The sequence below is a fragment of the Embiotoca jacksoni genome, unplaced genomic scaffold, assembly GCF_022577435.1.
Source record: "Embiotoca jacksoni isolate LCO1_2020_lvr unplaced genomic scaffold, fEmbJac1.0.p SCAF_8, whole genome shotgun sequence".
Classification (NCBI taxonomy): Eukaryota; Metazoa; Chordata; class Actinopteri; family Embiotocidae; genus Embiotoca; species Embiotoca jacksoni.
The window spans coordinates 17879815-17894843 of NW_027185436.1; the positions used below are offsets into that span (position 1 = coordinate 17879815).

At 41.1% G+C, this 15029-nt stretch overlaps 2 protein-coding genes across 2 annotated transcripts; one reads left to right on the top strand and one right to left on the bottom strand.

The window, feature by feature from the left end:
* Positions 1-104: 104 nt before the first annotated feature.
* LOC138191660 (aldehyde dehydrogenase 1A1-like) lies at positions 105-6386 on the bottom strand. Its single transcript, XM_069138581.1, has 14 exons — positions 6219-6386; positions 5051-5217; positions 4264-4368; positions 3905-4045; positions 3658-3787; positions 3449-3510; positions 2986-3114; positions 2700-2813; positions 2464-2566; positions 1795-1979; positions 1548-1712; positions 1284-1441; positions 1041-1115; positions 105-838 (listed from the first exon to the last, which is right to left on the bottom strand). The coding sequence occupies exons 1-14, from the start codon at positions 6277-6279 to the stop codon at positions 766-768; spliced, it is 1668 nt and encodes a 555-aa protein (XP_068994682.1). The 5' UTR covers positions 6280-6386; the 3' UTR covers positions 105-765.
* Positions 6387-9405: 3019 nt separating this feature from the next.
* Positions 9406-14723, top strand: cyp1d1 (cytochrome P450, family 1, subfamily D, polypeptide 1). The gene is made up of 8 exons (XM_069138582.1): positions 9406-9565; positions 9756-10062; positions 10151-10768; positions 11346-11469; positions 11756-11845; positions 13216-13339; positions 14007-14093; positions 14296-14723. The coding sequence occupies exons 2-8, from the start codon at positions 9772-9774 to the stop codon at positions 14576-14578; spliced, it is 1617 nt and encodes a 538-aa protein (XP_068994683.1). The 5' UTR covers positions 9406-9565; positions 9756-9771; the 3' UTR covers positions 14579-14723.
* The last annotated feature ends 306 nt before the right edge of the window (positions 14724-15029 follow it).

A 15029-nucleotide genomic window follows, 5' to 3' on the forward strand; every position in this document is an offset into this window, starting at 1 on the left:
GGTTAAATGTAATGATATCTTTTTAAAATTATATGTGCACATTCAAAGTTGTGGACATATCAATTCAAGAAAGTAAACAAACAAAATTATTTGTAATAATTTTATTGGATAATTGAAAAGCATTCAAATAAGAACTTTAGACATGCTAATTTATGAATGGATTCTAGTTAATGCCAGAAAAATTATTGTAGTGGGAATTTGTTTAAAGATACAGAAATTACTGTTACAACAGCAAAAATATCAACAAAAATGATGGCACAACAGGCTTATAAGCAATACAGACTTATAGCAAGAAGTGTTATCGATCATATAAACGGCTTTTTGGTTGTCAATATGGGCCACTCCCTTTTATTGATTTCATTTGAAAATCCCTGTAAATAGTTTGTAAATTGACTTTCTATTTTTGTATGACACCTATTAAAATATTTGATTTCTGACAAAATATTATTTAAGTTGTTACCTCTGAACAAAAACAGACTCACCACTATAGAGAACATTCTGTCCACTAACCTGTACACTAGAGGAACATGGATAAATGAGCATTATCACATTAATATCAAGAGAAAAGGGTGTAACGGTGACACATTATTATAAAAATAGGGGATTTCTTAGCAGAGACGGCAGGAATAAATGTTCATGAAGTGACAGGTAACTGACACGTCTTCAAAACATCCAAGGGCAACACAATTACTCGAAAATGTCTGTGGAGGATCTGAAGCTATGAGGAGGGGATTTTAAAAGACAGGAAAAGTCCATCCAACAGTATTATGAGTTCTTCTGTGAGATTTTGATGGTGACTGCCTTGACCTCTGTGTACTCCTGAAGAGCATATTCACCCCTGAAATAAAAAATAAAAAAAGCACCACTGATTACGTAGGGGGAAAAGTGCTTATGTTTCCTCACATTATGTTAACATTTAGCAGTAAAGTTGCAATGTTACGAGGACCAAATTACTGACCTATATGTAGCTTGGAGGTGCACATAAATACAGCAAGTACAAAGGGCTATTACCACAAAGATTGTACAATGGTATCACTCACAGTTCCCTCCCATTCCCGGACATCTTGAAGCCACCAAACGGACACTGAGCACTCATGGCATTGTAGCAGTTCACCCTGCAAACAAAGCAGCATCATTTTCACCTCATTATGTGACAATCAAAGGCTATTTAACACTACTTTTTGGAATGGAATTCACTATTTTGTATTAAAATAATATGAAATATTCCAACAAGACTTCTGTGATAAATTTGTGCAGACACTGCAGGAGGATTTGATTCATACCAGACTGTGCCAGCCTGCAGAGCAGAAGAGACTGTAAGGGCTTTGCTGATGTCGTTGGTAAACACTCCTGCTGCCAGGCCGTAGTGAGTAGCGTTGGCTCTCTGGATCACTTCACCGACACTCCGAAAACACATGATCTGTTGCACTGGACCAAAAATCTGAGCGAGGACGGTCAGGAAACACGGTGACAAGAATGAAGAGGAAGAGAAAATTCAGAACAGTCTTAGAATAAAGACACAGTGTAATGCGTTTTATCGTGCCTACCTCTTCTTTGGCGATGCGCATATCGTCTGTGACATTTGAGAAGATGGTGGGTTGGATGAAAAGTCCCTGCTGACCCCATGCAGACCCGCCACACTCCAGCGTAGCTCCCTCTCTCTTCCCGCTCTCGACCAGCTCCATTATTTTATCAAACTGCTTCTGGTCAATCTGCAGAAAACAGCAAACAGCAGCTCTCATTATTGTGCCTCTCTCTCCCTCCCTCAGTTTGACCTGCTGAGTTAAAGGATACCTGCGGCCCCTGATCCACCCCTGGGAGGAGTGGGTTTCCCAGGACTTTGGATCTGGCCCTCTCTACACTGCGGCAGACAAACGTCTCGTAGATTGGTTCCTCGACAAACACCCTGGATCCAGCCAGGCAGCACTGGCCCTGGTTGAAGAACAGACCGCTGTGGGCCTGCTCCACCGCGTGCTCTACTGCAACACAGACACAAACACATAGAGTCTAAAAAGCTGCAACTAGACTGTTGGCAGGAACTAAGACGGGTTGTACATCATAATCTCAGTTCGATACTAGTTTTGACCAGGAGTGGGACATAACATGTACCAAGCAGTATGTTTGAGCTTCTTTACCTGCTAGCAATATGGAAGTCGCTCCACATTCTGCACTGAGGGTTAATGGTGTTTCATTTTTCTCCTTTGACACAGTGTCACACTCTAATTTGTTGTATCTTATGCAGATTCATTGCATTTTTACTTACATCTTTAGTGATTTAAAATCCTAGGAGAAGTTTAATGAGAGTCTATGGAGCCAGAGCCTTTTTGGAGCCAACCCCTAGTGGCCCTTGGTGGTATTGCACTTTATGGCACTTCCGCATTGGCCTCACTTTTCAGACCCGGAAGCTCTGCCCAGTTGTATATACAGTCTGAGGTAAAAAAAAAAACAACAACACATACTCACAGTCACAGTCTGCAAAGACGATGTTTGGATTTTTTCCACCGAGTTCAAGAGTAACTCTTTTCAGGTTGCTTTCACCTGCTGCCTTCTGGATGAGTTTCCCAACCTGGCAACCAGTGACAGCAATGTGAGATACACAGTTACATTACTTGGTAGGAGTTGATATTAACAGGAAGAAGTGATATTAAAACCGCAGAAAAGAGGCACCAGAATGAGGATTCATTTCAATAGATACTAACAGCAGTGGATCCGGTAAAGGCTACTTTGTCTATGTCCATGTGGTGGGAAATGGCACAGCCTGCTGTCTGACCATAACCTGGCACCACATTTACCACTCCTGGAGGAAACCCCGCCTGAACACAGACAGATGGAGAGAGAGCCACAACAAATCACCGTCTTTAACCAAGACCTAATCTTAGACTAGCCTTTCAACTTTTACAGCCATGTAGGATCATTTCTGAAAGCAAGTTTATTGCTTTTGTCCACATGTACTGTATATCATTGTTGTGGTAATAACTTGAGTACCTCTTTGATGAGTGCAGCCATGTGCAGAGCTGATAATGGGGTCTGTTCAGCAGGTTTGATGACCACAGTGTTTCCGCAGCACAGAGCAGGAGCAATCTTCCACACAAACATCATCACTGGGAAGTTCCACTGTACAGTAGGTCAGTAGGTTCAAAAACATGATGAACCGGTTCCACAATGCACTTCAAAATTCAATGTTCAAGTTCTAAGTTTTCACCTCATAATTGCTTGTTTATAACCATTTATAGGATGGTGATTTAATAAAAATGTGACAGCTGGTTGTCAATTATCTCGACTTCAGGTACAACTAGTTTAAATACTTGAAATTCACTGTTTCTTTACTCTGATTGTTGGTTGAATGCAGATCTGGCATCTTTCATCACGTGTGAAACTCATGTGTTTAATGTTTGGCCAAAACCAAACAGAAATGTAGATAATTCATTGATATCATTTTTCTACTCACGGGAATTATCTGGCCACATACACCAATGGGCTCATGTCGTGTGTAAGTAAAATACTCTCCATCTGAAAAGAAATACCCACACTTGATCCGTTAAAGCACTGAAACCACTCTGGCTTTTATTATTATGTTGAAAGACACTTCAAATCTATCACTTCAAATTGTGCGGGATCAAAGAGGTGGTGACCAATACTGAGCAGAAGACAGCTCACCTACGGGGATGGTTTTGCCGTGAATCTTGTCAGCCCAGCCGGCGTAATATCTTAAGGTCTTGATTGTGGCCATTAAATCTACAAAATATGCCATGAGGAACACTTTGCCGCAGTCCAGAGCCTCTAGTGTCTAGAAATTTTATAAAAAAAAAACAGTAATTAGTGCAAAAGTGCCAGTAAATCTGTTGTTGTTTCAGCGGAGCAATATTTAAAATGAGGACTTATTGCATGCATGTGCGTTTCTCACTGCCAGTAGGAGCCGGTCTCTCTCCACTAAGTCGGCAAGTCTGTTAAGTAGACGACCTCGGTCTGAGGCGTCCATTGATCGCCATGGTGATCCAATCTGGAAGGCAGCTCTGGCACTCTTTACCGCCTTGTCCACATCTTCCTATGGGAGGTTTGAGTTCAGGAGGTGGTCACCAAAATCAAGTCAATTCTATTTATATATTTGATTTATTTATATATATTAGATTTTACATATTTGTATAACCCAATTCAAAAATAGGATTTCCCACCACCTTTGAATGTTCAAATTCTTGCTCCTACGGGTCTAAAAAAAGAAAAATAAAGCACATCTGATTTACTGGCGGTGTATAATATACTTACTGAGTCGGACTCCTCCACTTCACACAGCAGCTCCATTGTGGTGGGATTGTACACAGGGATCTTTCTTCTGCAGCAGGACTCATACCAGTTGTTGTTGATGAACAACTGCGATACCAAAGGAGAATTAGAAAACAGACGCATATTCGTCAAGTAGATTTTTTTCTTTGAAGTGGTATCTCCCCAGGTTGCTGTCTAAAAGCAGATTAAAGACGCACTGTATCAGCTCTCATCAATGAGATTAAATTAATAACAGGCTCCCTGTTATTTAGCAGGAGTCGCTTTTCCTGCTCGGATATTTTTTATGGGATGTAGCTGCACACTGCTGTTACAGGTAATTACCATGCCTTATTTTCCCGTATTCATCTTGTTAAAACCACATTTCCATTTTCCTCTAATTACAAGCAGACAGAGCACATTTTCAGTTTAATTTTGGACATAAACCATATGATAAACCAAACAATACGACAACACTGCTACACAATGCCATATTACAGGGCAACTGCACCTGTTATCAACAGGCTGACTGGATCAAATACAGACAAGATTAATGTTTTGTCCTACCAGAATGAATAATACATATTAGGATGGGAATAAAATAGCAATTAAAAACGGCATTTTTCTCTCTCTTTTTTTTTTTTTTTTTTTTTTCCATTGTGCAATGGATTTTTCTGAGAGCCAAATCCAACCAATAACACCTGTAGTTGATTTGCATATTCTACAAAAATTCTTAAATCCTGAGTTTCTTATAGGTAAACTTTGTGACGCTTGACTGTTCGGTGCAGCTTACCTTTGTGTAAAGAATAGGGGGGTCTGGGATCGGAGTGGGCAGGGCCTTCATCTCTGATCCGTCCACGTGCTGTGGTTTGTGGTCCTGGTTTGAACCCTGGTGGTTGCACCCAGACTGCTGCTCGTGGCCGTTGCCCGGCTGAGAGTTCATATTGGCATGTTTTCCCTCTGAAAAAGAAACAAATTAAAGCCGGTGTTACTGGAGCTCCTTTGTGTGCATACATGTGTGTTTACCCATACACTGCACTGCATATGTGTGTGAAAGTTAATCAGAGTGAGAAAAGTTATTTTTGTGTAACCCTGTGCATAAGATGCCGTCCCCACATAGTGGAGTAAAAAGAAACTGTGCCAAATGAGGTGCTGGCACTGGCAGCAGGGTAACACCAGACGGTCAAGGGTCCCGACTGGCACCGCAAAGTCGGGCTGGCTCTGAACAGCGGATTGGACCTCATTTGGACAGAGAGGGTCAGAGAACAGCAAGACAACAGTCAGGACAAATTACTACCAGAAGTGAGCTTCATCATGTTTACTGAAAGACTTCAGAACTTTGATCAGGAACTTAGGCAGCTGTGGGAAACAAGTCTGAAGAATATTTCACCTTCTATACACAGATACTCACAACAACACTCAACCTCACAAAGTAACACACACAAATACATAAACGGTCACATATTACATCTCAGCATGTACAAGTGTTGTTTTGTTTTACTGTCATTTCCTCTAATTTTGGTATCTAAAGATGAGATAATAAAAGTCCACTGACAACAGATAAATGCTATTTTGATAGGCTACCTAATTTGAGTTACTTCTTATTTCTGTTTTTCAGAAGAACTGATTATGGCACTGTATGTTTTACGCACATTTTTCATGCTTTCTGTCTTAAACAAATATTAAGCTTTAAATATGCTGTGGTTTCTATTTTTGCTCCAAAAAAAAATAGCTCAGTGCTTTCTGACTAACATGTTCAGTAAAATGTTTTGCAGCATATCTGAACATTTATGTCACTCTGAGGACAAACACAAATATTAACTGTAACAGTAAGTAGTTCTGTTAAATAATAATAATAATAATAATAATAATACAAAAAAAAGAATTAAACAGTTTTACTGTCACTAGAAAACACATTGTTTAATGGCTTTCCGCTCTATAAGGCTCCAAAGTCGAGTTACCTGCGGGTGATGCTGACGGGGTGCCTCCGCTCTGGTGGAGTCCCCCTCCGTTCACTGGCATGCTGCAGCTGCTGCCTGCCTCCTCGCGTCGTCAGTGGACCGCGGACCGCCGCGCTTCTTTATATACCTGCAGCTCTGCGGCGCGAGAAAACTGAAATCGGCAGCATTACGTACCGTCACACCGGGAGCTCTCGTCGGGTCCTTCGAGGGTCCCCCCTGCACGCCCTAATTGCAATTCAAACGGAACCCGTCCCAGTTTACCCCACGTGACCCGCGAGGCAGGCAGGCAGGCAGGCAGACGCGCACCCCCCGCACCCTCCTCCCAGTTTATATGACAAAAAGCAGTATGGTAAGGCGAGTTTTTGAAATTCAAATTAGCCAAACAAAATGTTTCTTTTTCAAAAATGTTGCAGGTAGTGTAAGAAGAAGACAGGAAATACAACTTGCTTTTTCCAGCTAATTTTTTTAGTGGAGAGCAGAGGTGAAATGTTTTTATGTTATAGGTTTCAAGGACATTTTGCTACTGCTTAAGAACAATGGGGTACTTGTACTTAAATAAAAATGTCCCTCTTCCACCCTACTACATTTAAGACACCAACGTCTACTACATTGTTTATTTGGGAGCAAATATTACAAGTTATTTGAGTAATTGGGCAAACAAATAAAAAAGTAGGCTACTTTATAAAATATTTGAAAACATCGAACTTCATCCGTTAAATGCTGCTTCCACTTTATTGTATCGGAAAACATATTCCAGTAATAAATTACCAATTTAACAATCACAGTGTTTGTTTGACCTGTAAATAGTTTTACCTTGGACACTTGAAGTACACTTTACTGACATTACATGATAACCTAAGAGAAAATTACTTGTAATGGCATATTTTCACAGTGTTGTATTGTTACTTAATGGGATAAATGTTCCAGATCTGTTGATGTAGTCTGTGCCATTCTTGTAATATGTATCACGTATATGTATATGTATATGTATATGTATATGTATATGAATCTGCAGGCTGTAAATATAATATAATATATAATAGCAATGACTATATATTATCAATACACCTTTAAAATAGAACAGCAGAATCATTTCAGTGTATTCAGTGAATTAACTTGTTGTGGTGCAATTCCATGCAAGCCCTAATAGCTGGACTTTTGAAGTGATGGACACTTGAGTTACTTCTGTAGTCTGTGAATCAGTTCAGCCCTACTGACTGGATAGGCCCCTCTCCAAGGCAGCAAACATAATTGGGAAGATGTTTGCTTTGATAAGGGGCCTCCTGCTGCTTCGCTGTCTCCCAGGAACAATGTAATCACATAACTTTGTCTAGTGCACCCATTTTGATCTGTCTGGAAATACAGACATTATCCTCTGGGACAACACAACCTTTGTAATTAACCCTCGTTAAACAATGAAAAGATCAGTAGGACTGCATTTAGGGAGTGTTGCAAAACAATCTGAAAACCATCTGCCCATACGAATGCACACAGTTGTTACTTTGTCAAACGGTTGACTTGCAGTTTTTTTTTCTGTGAAGGGAAGGAGGTTGGGTTATGTATAAATGTTGTGTCATTATTTGTCCACATTTTATTTGTCAAACAGTTTGTGCAAAGGTTTGTGCTTGTTTAAAATAATTACATATTGATTAACATTTAGTAGAAGCAGTCTGTCTAGTTTAGCCACATGTGGAGCTTTTTGCGCATGCCTTTTTAAGTGTTTTGAGTTGTGTTAGGTCTCTAACCCTGGTCATGCTTTAATGTTCCAACACACATTCTCCTTGTAGACACTTCACCATCCAGTCTGGCTCCACAGAGTCAGTGTGTGGCTGCCAGAGCTAATGACAAGATCGGACCGTCTCGGCCTGGAGAGGATGTGGACTACCAGGTCAAAGGAGCTGTCGCACGGCACGACAGCACTGGGTGTCCCACAGTTGAGCTTGAGCTAAATTGACGGTGCGATGGAGAGCGAGAAAGAAAGGAGAATGAGGGGAATGAAAGATGGAGAGTGAAATAACTGGGGAGTAGGAAGTAATGCAGTCATGGATGAAAAGAAAGGGGGAAATAAGGCACGAAGGCATGAGAGGGAAGGTGGGAAAAGGAGTGAGGAGAGAAAGGAAGGAAAGAAGGTGAATTGAAGAGAGAAACACAAGTCTTTCAAATTAGAGGCTACGAAAACCAAATATACTGTATATGTCAGGTATTAAATTAGGTTATTGATATGATATGATTTTGCCGTTTCCTTGTCTAAGCAAGAAGACAAATCCACCTGAAGTATAATAATTAGTAATAAGTAATAATAAGATAAGTATAATGCACAAATATCAGTGTTTCCATGGCAGATGTTGTAACAAAGGTTTAAACTTCAGGGCTATTGTTGGCAATAGTGTAACTATACACAACTACAGGGCTTGGCAGCAATCATTTGAGAGATCAATGTGATTAATAAGCCAATGCAGTCTAAAGCAGAACTAATGCCAAAACTGGGGAACATTAAGTCAGCCCAAACAGATGGACAGCGCTCCCTTGTGACATTTTACAGAAATTACATTGTTCATAAAACAATGCTGAGGCCTGTGAACCAGCGGTAGATAACACATTCAGATCCAAACATACTCATGTCAGAAGGTTTTTTTTTCTGTTCAAGTAAAGGCCTGAATTTAAAGTTGTACCTGCAATATTTCTACTACTTACTTTAAAAGTCAGTTAGAGGAACATTTAACCAAGCTTTAAGGTAACATTCTAGCAATTTGCACTACTCTAGCAATTCAATCAGAATTTTGTATTTAACTAACAACATAAAATAAATTTAAAAAAAAAAAAAAAAATTTTTTTTTTTTTTTTACTTGCCCATATTATAGATGACCTCACTTGAAAATGTATTAATTGGTGGATTGTAATTGTAGAAAATCTTTGTTTTGTTAAAAGAAATTTCAAATACGTTCTCAACACATCATTTTAAACTACATTTCCGACCCACGTGCTGCAACAAACAGCCTCCGGCTTTGTTAGGGACGGTACGAACTGGAGAGGAGGGGCCCCTGTTGTGTATGGTTCCGGTCTGCGGTCAATTGGGCCGCTGCTGCACTGGCTGGCAGGGCCGGACTCGTCCTTAACCCAGAGCCAAGTTTCTCGCCATGTGTGTCTCTCTATTGTGAGCAGGCAGCAGCTCCCTCTGCAGGGGGCCTGGCGGCTGCTGAGAGGAACGTCCCGTACTTTCAACTAGGCACTCATCAACAAGTTCCCAAGGATCAGAACTCATATTTCTGCCTGCTGAGTATTTTGGTCTGTGCCCTGCTTTCAGCCGACTGGGTCAGACACTCTACTTTTTTAGAGGACACTGTAAGGTGAATTTTTAAAATATTTCAAATTTTTTTTTTGCTTCTTTTGTTTGTTCATTGCAGCCGACAGTACCTGCCACAGTTTTTTGATTTGGACTTAATTGGGACCTTTTTTAAAAAAAAAACTTTTTACAGACAAGTATCACTTTCATCTTTTAATTCTCTCTCTCTCTGTCTGTCTCTTTCTCTCTCTCAGCATTTGCACTTGCAACATGAGATTCATCCTGTTCGGGACTCTGCCCATCAAGGAGAACCCTTGTGCCTCTGTGTCTGGTGTCACTGTTGCTCTGTGTCTTTTTACCCTCCTCCTGATGGTCCTCAGGGGCCGAAAGAACCACAGATCCTTCTTCCACCTCCACCATGACTCCCAGCTGGACCACACAAAATACCCCCCTCCTCCTGGACCCACACCGTGGCCCCTTGTCGGGAATCTGCTCCAGATGGGGGACCAGATGCATCTTTCTCTGACCAAGTTGAGGCTCCAGTATGGTGATGTTTTCAAGGTACCAAAAGTTTTGTTCCTGTCTGAAAAACAAACATTGGCATGTATTTGCTTATTTATCCAGTCAGTTGTTCATCTCTTCACTCCAGATGCGTCTGGGCTCTTTGACTGTCGTTGTCCTGAGTGGCTACACCACCATCAGACAGGCGTTGGTTCGTCAGGGAGAAGCTTTTGCGGGGCGACCTGACCTTTTCACCTTTTCTGCTGTAGCCAACGGGACCAGTATGACCTTCAGTGAGAAGTATGGACCTTCATGGCTGCTCCATAAAAAGCTGTGTAAGAACGCCCTTAGGTCTTTCTCCCAAGCTGAGCCCAGGGGATCCGGGGCCACCTGCCTCCTGGAGGAACACGTCTGTGCTGAGGCCGCTGAGATGGTGGAGGTGATTCGGGAACAAGCTGCCAAAGGGGAAACGGACAGTAATGTGACAGGTATAGATCCAATGAAGCCCCTGGTAACCTCAGTGGCAAATGTTGTCTGCGCTCTCTGTTTTGGGAAAAGGTATGACTATAATGACAAGGAGTTTCTCACAATCGTTCACATCAACAACGAGGTCCTGAGGATCTTTGCAGCAGGGAACCTGGCTGATTTCTTTCCAGTGTTTCGCTACTTTCTCAGTCCGTCTCTGAGGATGATGGTCCAGCACATTCGCAGGATGAACGGATTCATGGAGCGGAGCATTGAGGAACACATCAACACCTTTGACAAGGTAAAGCGACCTGCAAATACACCTGGAGACAAGAATTTAGTTTAAATGGAAACAAATGCAAACGTAATGCTGAATTACCAACACGTTGCTGTATTATAATATCCATTGCTGTTTGGCAGGATGGGACTTTATTTGTTTGCTTGAGCTCTGCTGGGTTGCACAATTCGATGCTTTTCAGTGTAAAATGGATCTTTCACAGCCTGATGTTGTGTCTGTAAGTTGCCTATTTAAAGTGACATCGCACTCATACAGCAGTAGCTCTGAGTATTTCTGTAGCAATAAAAATAACAAACAAGTTCCCTGGGACGGACCTTTGTTCTTGTGCAGCGTGGTTAAAATGTTCGCACGCACTCTAATTAGGAATTAGCAACCCACCGGAGGACACGCGTCGTACCATAACTGATGACTGTCTCCTCCATAATTGCTACTTTTAAATTGTGAAGCTCTTCCTCTACATAATCATCCATCAGCCTATATTTAGTAAAGATGGCTTGATGTGTCAGTGAAAGACAGCAATACTATTACATGCATGTTAAATTTCCTGTCCTAATCGTACTGTACGTGTGTGTGGTTACAGAACTGTATCCGGGACATTACAGATGCTCTGATTGCACTTTGTGAAGACAGAGAAGAAAATAAGGAGACATCCACGCTCTCCAACTCTCAAATCATTCACACGGTCGCAGACATTTTTGGAGCAGGTTAGACAAACTGGAAGTTTCACATATTATCGTAACGACATTAATAGAGCTTTTTCACCGCAGACAGAAGGGAAAACACTCATGTAGTAATGGTTCAGTTCCGTTAAGTGTCCCAGTAAACCGTGACACTGAAGCAGCATGCACAAAGGCAGGACCTCCTCCTACACCTGTGCTCCCCCTCGGTGAAAAGTCAAAATGTCTGCAGTGAAAAAAGATCTATTGATCACCCAGGGGACGGTGGTTGCTCTCTTTTCACCACCGTTGTATTGTTTGTGACTTTCTGAAGGATTTGACACCATCATTGCTGGTTTACAGTGGAGCCTGTTGTACCTCATCAAGTTTCCTCACACGCAGGACAAAATACATCAGGAGATAGGTATGGACTTAAGTCTTAACATGACGTATGCCCTCCTTACTGTCCACAATGTTTCCTCTTCTCCTATTTATTTATATATTTTTGCTAGAAAATTGAAACAGAGGGAACTCTGACTGCTGAATTCACTGCTCACAGAGAATTGCTGCATGCCTCTTATCAAAAGAGAAATAATTCATGCTTTGCTAAATGGCAAGCCTGTCCAGGACCTGGTCTAATGAATGACCGATAATAAGTGTGTTTCTCAGAATCCAAAAATAGAAAGTTGATCATCAATGATTACAAGTATCACATCACTAATGAGCATCAGCTAATTGTTGCTGGTTTATTATTGATAAAGCAAAACTAACACCAACTTTAAATGCGTCACATCTCATTACTTGAGATATGGAATAGATATAAAGATAAATGCCAGATTTAACTCTTATATTTATTAATCTATGTACTTAAAAAGGATAAAAAAAAAAAAAAGCTGAACCAAACAGGTGGAAGTGCATCTCTGGAATAAAGATCGACTGAACACACAGGAGAAGCCAGACATCTGTGACATCCGTAGTATCAAAATTTCAGGCAGAATAAACATAATAACAACCAGACAATGGCCAACCCGAGTGCCCTTCCCAGACAGACACATTACCACCAGAGAAACTCACAAAAGATCAGTCCAATTTGCTGACGCCAGAGATACTTTTGAAGCAGGCTGACAGAACTGGTGCTGTCTGCTCTGAGGCACGTTGCATTTTCACAGAGAGAGAGAGAGGCAGCGAGAGAGATACTAAGAGGAGACAGCATGAATCCTAACGAGAGAGGGGTTAGAGTGTTCCAGAGAGACACAAAGGCAACAACACGCAAGGCATTCAACACACATAGTTTATCATTCTTCACTTACTTATCACTTAAATTAAATTGAAATTAATATAGTTAATTGACTGAGAAGCTTTTATTCTATTGTGTATTGTTTGGGTCATTACCTTACATTACTATTACTGCAGCAACAGTTCGAGTAAAATGAATCTGCAGGATGAGCACGCTTTCCCAGTGTAATTATTTTTCCAAGTGCATGTTCCTAAATTGTTACAAACTCATAGGAAACACAACTCAGCTCTTTCAATAGATAACGAACTGAAGTGCTGCTAAATTTAGCAGACGGGGAACATTTGAGTTTGGAAGTTTATAATGAAAACTAGTGATTACAAACTGAATATTGATTTAATGTTAATCTTTAGCTTTAGCTTCAGGAGCGTAAAAGTTTGCCTATTGTTAAGATCTGTACAGAGCAGCGAAAACTCTCACTTTGGAATTGTAAAACAACTCGGTTGCCAATTTATTTTGGGTCTGGTTTAATTTGATTTTTGGTGTATCTTTTTCTGAAGATGACCACATCGGCGCAGCGAGGATGCCCAGGTTTTCAGACAAGCCCAAAATGCCGTTCACGGAGGCGTTCATCTATGAAGTGTTCCGTCATGCCTCATATGTCCCTTTCACCATACCTCACTGGTATGATACACATTTTATTTGCAGCACATTCACGTTCTCCGTGTAGATATTGTCTTTAAAGCTGTGTGCTGGCAAGAATCTGGTGATACGATACATATCCTACAGTATGAGTTATGATTCAATATATTGTGATATTGTCATACTGTAAGTGAGGCGATATATTGCAATTTTTTTAAATCCAATTTTAGAACGGGTTGGTGCTCGACTGGATCAGCTGGAGGGACATGGACTCTAAACTCTACGCTGCTGTGATTGGTTGCTTCACTGTCAGTCAACTGGTCCCTAACCCCGATCCTTCCACTTCATAACAATCAATCACAGGTGGAGTGTCCCTCCCGTTGATCCGATAAAGCACAAGCCTTTTGGAAAACGTTCATAGTATACTCTACTTCCTGTCTCAGTTTACGTTGTTACCATAAGTGGAAAAGTTTAAAGATAGATTGCAACACTGCACAACACATCTTGCTCTTGGAGGATTAACCACAACACAAAACAAACAACTGTCTGCCATGAATCTTTGCACGTAAACTATTAAGGGAAAATTTATACAGTGTTTTTGAGAACCGATGTAATGTCACAAAACATTGCAATACTCAAGTGTATTGATATTTTCTTACACCTCTAACAACTGTTGTTAAAACTTCCCTCTGTTGTTCCCCCCCCTCAGCACCACGAGAAACATCACCCTGAATGGATACTTTATTCCCAAAGACACATGTGTCTTCATTAACCAGTATCAAGTCAATCACGATGTGTGAGTAGCCACAAGCAAAAACACTGCACAATGAGTTGGAATTTGGTTCTCAGAAAACATGCTGTTGTATCAGGTTGTGAAATGTGCCTGTCTCTTTCAGTGTCCTCTCTTCAGGTTATAAGAATATACTTCTCTGCTTTAGTGCTGTATTTAACTTCACGTTTTTCCCTCTGAACCTTCATGTTTTTTCGCTCTGTCCCAGTGATCTTTGGAGTGATCCGGACACATTTAGACCGGAGCGCTTCCTGTGTCCGTCAGGGCTCCTCATCAAGGACCTGACGGAGAAGGTTCTCATCTTCGGCATGGGGAAGAGACGCTGTCTTGGTGACGGATTTGCACGTTTGGAGATGTTTGTCTTTCTCACCACGCTGCTCCACGGGCTGCGGATTGAAAATGTTCCAGGGCAGGAGCTGGATCTCAGCACCGATTTTGGTCTGACTATGAAGCCACGTCCATACAGGATAACCATCTCCTTGAGATTTTAGAGCCTCTGAAAACCCAAATGATGCCCTCTGTGGATGTTTTGGAACATCACAACACAAATACTAATTATTATTTTTTTGCCACCATCTTTGGCTAATCTTCATATTTCCACAGAAAAAAAAAGACTGTTTTTTTACAGTTATAAGAAATGTATGTTTGAACTGAAATGAACTAACTTCATTGTATTGAACACCATATTGTGAAACAGGGTCATTCAAAGTGCTTCTGTGCATCCACTTTAAAAGGGTAGAGTCCCTCCGCCTTCCAGTCCCACCACATTAAAAATTTAAGTATCTTAAAAACAGTGCCTCATTAAAAGCTTTTATCTTAAGTTATTAGTTACTGTTAAACACTGAAGGAGGGAGAGAGAGGGTGTTTCGGATTGGTGATCAGCACTTCAGGCCTCAAACTGTGTTCATACAGGGTTCATCTCCGTTCTCGTCGGCCCTCGTC